The sequence below is a fragment of the Jaculus jaculus genome, chromosome 14 (genome assembly GCF_020740685.1).
Source record: "Jaculus jaculus isolate mJacJac1 chromosome 14, mJacJac1.mat.Y.cur, whole genome shotgun sequence".
NCBI classification, from domain to species: Eukaryota; Metazoa; Chordata; class Mammalia; order Rodentia; family Dipodidae; genus Jaculus; species Jaculus jaculus.
The window spans coordinates 10,617,675-10,621,065 of record NC_059115.1 but is presented as its reverse complement, the minus strand read 5'-3'; the positions used below and the strand labels follow the sequence as shown (position 1 = coordinate 10,621,065).

General features: G+C 40.2%; 1 protein-coding gene across 1 annotated transcript; it reads left to right on the top strand.

Annotated features, from left to right (window-relative positions):
* The first annotated feature begins 896 nt into the window (after positions 1-896).
* On the top strand, positions 897-1,820 carry LOC123454600 (vomeronasal type-1 receptor 4-like). Its single transcript, XM_045133301.1, has one exon. The coding sequence runs from the start codon at positions 897-899 to the stop codon at positions 1,818-1,820; it is 924 nt and encodes a 307-aa protein (XP_044989236.1).
* Positions 1,821-3,391: the final 1,571 nt, after the last annotated feature.

Genomic DNA, 3,391 nt, shown 5'->3' with positions numbered 1-3,391 from the left:
CATCAGTCTTTCAAGAAAGAATCTTTAACCTCTGAGCAATCTCTCCAGACCCACTATTGTCTGATGATGCTTGCAATTTAAAATATATAGAATTGGCCAGCAGACAATTTCAGAATTAAGAGAATACTTAAAAATATGTGCCATGACTGGGCATGGTGGTGCATGCCTTTAATATGAGTACTTGGGATGCACAGGCAGGAGAATAGATACAAGTTCAAGGCCAGCCAGGAAGTACAAAGTGAGTTCCAGGTCAGCCTGGGCTACAGCGAGACCCTACCTCAAAAAAGCAAAAAAAAAAAAAAAAAAAAAAAAAAAAGTAGTGAGTGAAACCCTACCTCAAAACAAAACAAAAAAGGTATACTCAAGGAGTTTAAAAATTATATAGAAATAATTCATAAGTAGTGAAAGTGCATAAATTGAAATAACTAGTATTTGCCAAGGAAACAATCTTCTTTCCTATGTTCTGAGTGTCCTAGTTTAATTTCTTACACACCCTTGAATTCCAGCAAATCTGTGCTGTTTTCCTATGGTAGCTCTAGAAATCCTGACGCATATTTGCACTCATCATAAATCTTTCAATTTGAAACTTTGGACAAGATATTGTTAAATTTAAGTCAGATATTATTTATAAAGCATGATGAAAACTTCTTGACACATAGCATGAACAATATTTGGTTTATGTTTCATGGCAATAACATGACTAATATCTACCTACACCTGAAAAACTAGGAAATTCTATGAAACTTATGAGAAAAGGTAAATTTATTACCACTGATTAATGCAAGTTATGGTTACAGGTGGCTGGACTATTTTACATATCATAAAGGAAGTAGCCCTGCTTGTCAGTGAAGAGTCCTGTGCCTCTGATACTGAGAGACACTCCGGGAAGGTGACAGATGTCCCCCATAAACCTGACCATGGGGATCATGTTCCTGTCACAGACAACACTGGGAGTCCTGGGGAACTGCGCCTGCCTTGGCTACTTCATTCTCACTGACTTCTCAGGGAGACGGGTGAAGCCCACAGATCTGATTGTCAAGCACCTGACCTGGGCCAACTTCATGGTTCTTGTCTTTAAAGGAATCCCCCAGACAATGGCTGCATTTGGTATGAGTAATTTTCTAGATGATATTCTGTGCAAACTCATCTTTTATTTCCACAGAGTGGCCAGAGGAGTGTCCCTTGGCTCCACATCACTCTTGAGTGTCTTTCAGATCATCACAATCAGCCCCAGCAATTCCAAGTGGGGACAACTCAAGTTCAGAGCCGCCAAGGTCATTGGTTCCTCCTTGGGTCTGTGCTGGGCCCTGCAACTGCTGATAAATGCTGGTATTCCCACAACTGTGACAGATATCTTGGGGACAAAAAATATCACAGGATTTAGAGATGTTGTATACTGTGCCGTTGTAGATATTCACAGTCTGAGAAGGATATTGTATTCAATAGTATTTGCCTCCATTGATGTCGTGTGTTTGGGAATCATGATGTGGGCCAGTGGCTCCATGGTCCTGATGCTCACAAAGCACAAGCAGAGGGTCCAACACATTCACAGCCACCTGTCTCCTCGGTCATCACCTGAGACCAGAGCCACCCAGAGCATCCTTGCCCTGGTGAGCAGCTTTGTGTTCTTATATATGATCTCTGTCCTCTTAGTTTTATCTTACTCTTTCTTTGATGTAACTGCTAGGTGGCTGGTCAATGCCAGTGTTGCAATGTCTGCATGCTTCCCAGCCTTCTGCCCCTTCCTGCTCCTCAGCCAGTACACCAAGGTTTCTAACTTCTGCTGTACTTGTTCATATGAAACAACACATGGCCTTTAGGTAGTAGGAAAACTCTCAAAAGGATATTGCTTGTCGATGGCATTCATCCAAGCTATCATATTTTCCAAATGAACCACTCACATTAAACAACAGTTCTAGATAGAATATACCCCTAACATCACAGATATATTCTTCATACCAGGCAATAATTAAAGCAGTTTGTGAATGCATCCAAAATTGTTATCGATAATTTCCATGGAAAATGTTGCAGTACTAAGGAAATTTAAACACTGTGCTATCTGTATTTTTGAACAACTCGTTTGGAATTTTCAGCCCAACATCTCTTGTTTTGTCAAATTTAAACACTGTTCAACTTCCACTAGTTTAGCCATTATTCAAAAGGGGAGAAAAGGGAAATTTTGTGTCAAATTCATCCAGATAAAAGGATCCAAAAACAATGGTAGACTAGAGTCAGAGTGCCCAGGGAAGTATCATTTTCTGGCAATTTATGGGCTTACTATGATAAAGGGAGTTTGCACTGAATTATGTTTCTGAAGTATTAATGTCTCAGGTATAAATATGTACTATTTAGGTATGGTAAAAATTATCTTGTCGGGCTGGAGAGATGGCTTAGCGGTCAAGCGCTTGCCTCTAAAGTCTAAGGACCCCGGTTTGAGGCTTGGTTCCCCAGGTCCCACGTTAGCCAAATGCACAAGGGGGCGCACGCGTCTGGAGTTCGTTTGCAGAGGCTGGAAGCCCTGGCGTGCCCATTCTCTCTATCTCTGTCTATCTGTCTTTCTCTCTGTGTCTGTTGCTCTCAAATAAATAAATTTAAAAAAAATTATCTTGTCATTCTCATATAATCATAAAGATATAAAACTTTCAAAAACCAGTAAAGAAACATACATTAAGACTACAGTGATTTGAATCTAAGTAAAATATTCCCGACATGCTCATGTGTCCAGATTCTCAATTTTGAGATTGTGATGTGATTGAGGAAAGTTTCAGAACAACCTCCATGAAACATGCCAGGGAGAAGTGTGTGACTGGGGCACAACGAGAAGTCATAACCCACCGGCCTTTTCTCTTCCCTTTTTTTCATTTTCTTTCTTCCCCTCTCTCTCTTTCCCTCTATCTTTCCCTTTTCTTCCTGAATTGCATGACTATGAACCATTTCACTCATGCTATTGCCATGTTTTGCTTTTGTTCTCTAACATTCTAAATTCTATCCTCAGGCTGGAGAGATGGCTTAAAGGTTAAGGCACTTGCCTTCAAGAGCTAAGGATTCCTGTTTGACTATCCAGATCCCACATAAGCCAGACACACAAGGGGATAGAAGCACACAAGTTGTACATGTGCACAAAAAGGAGCACATGCCTGGAGTTTGGTTGTGGTAGCTGAAGACCCTGGTGTGCCAATTCTCTCTCTCTCTCTGTCTCCTCTCATTCACATAAAAAAGGCTACTCAGTGGCCACAAAGAAAACTCTATCCTCTGTAATATGAAATCTAAATCAAGATTTTATTTCCTGATGTTACTTCTATTCCAGTATTTTGTCCCACCAAAGAGTAAGCAGTAAATATACAATTGTCAATATAATAAGGAAAATGTTATGATGGAATAACTTATTTTG

Bases quoted from the DNA above. Each gene is read 5' to 3' on its own strand.
- LOC123454600 (XM_045133301.1), top strand. From the start codon at position 897: ATGTCCCCCATAAACCTGACCATGGGGATCATGTTCCTGTCACAGACA.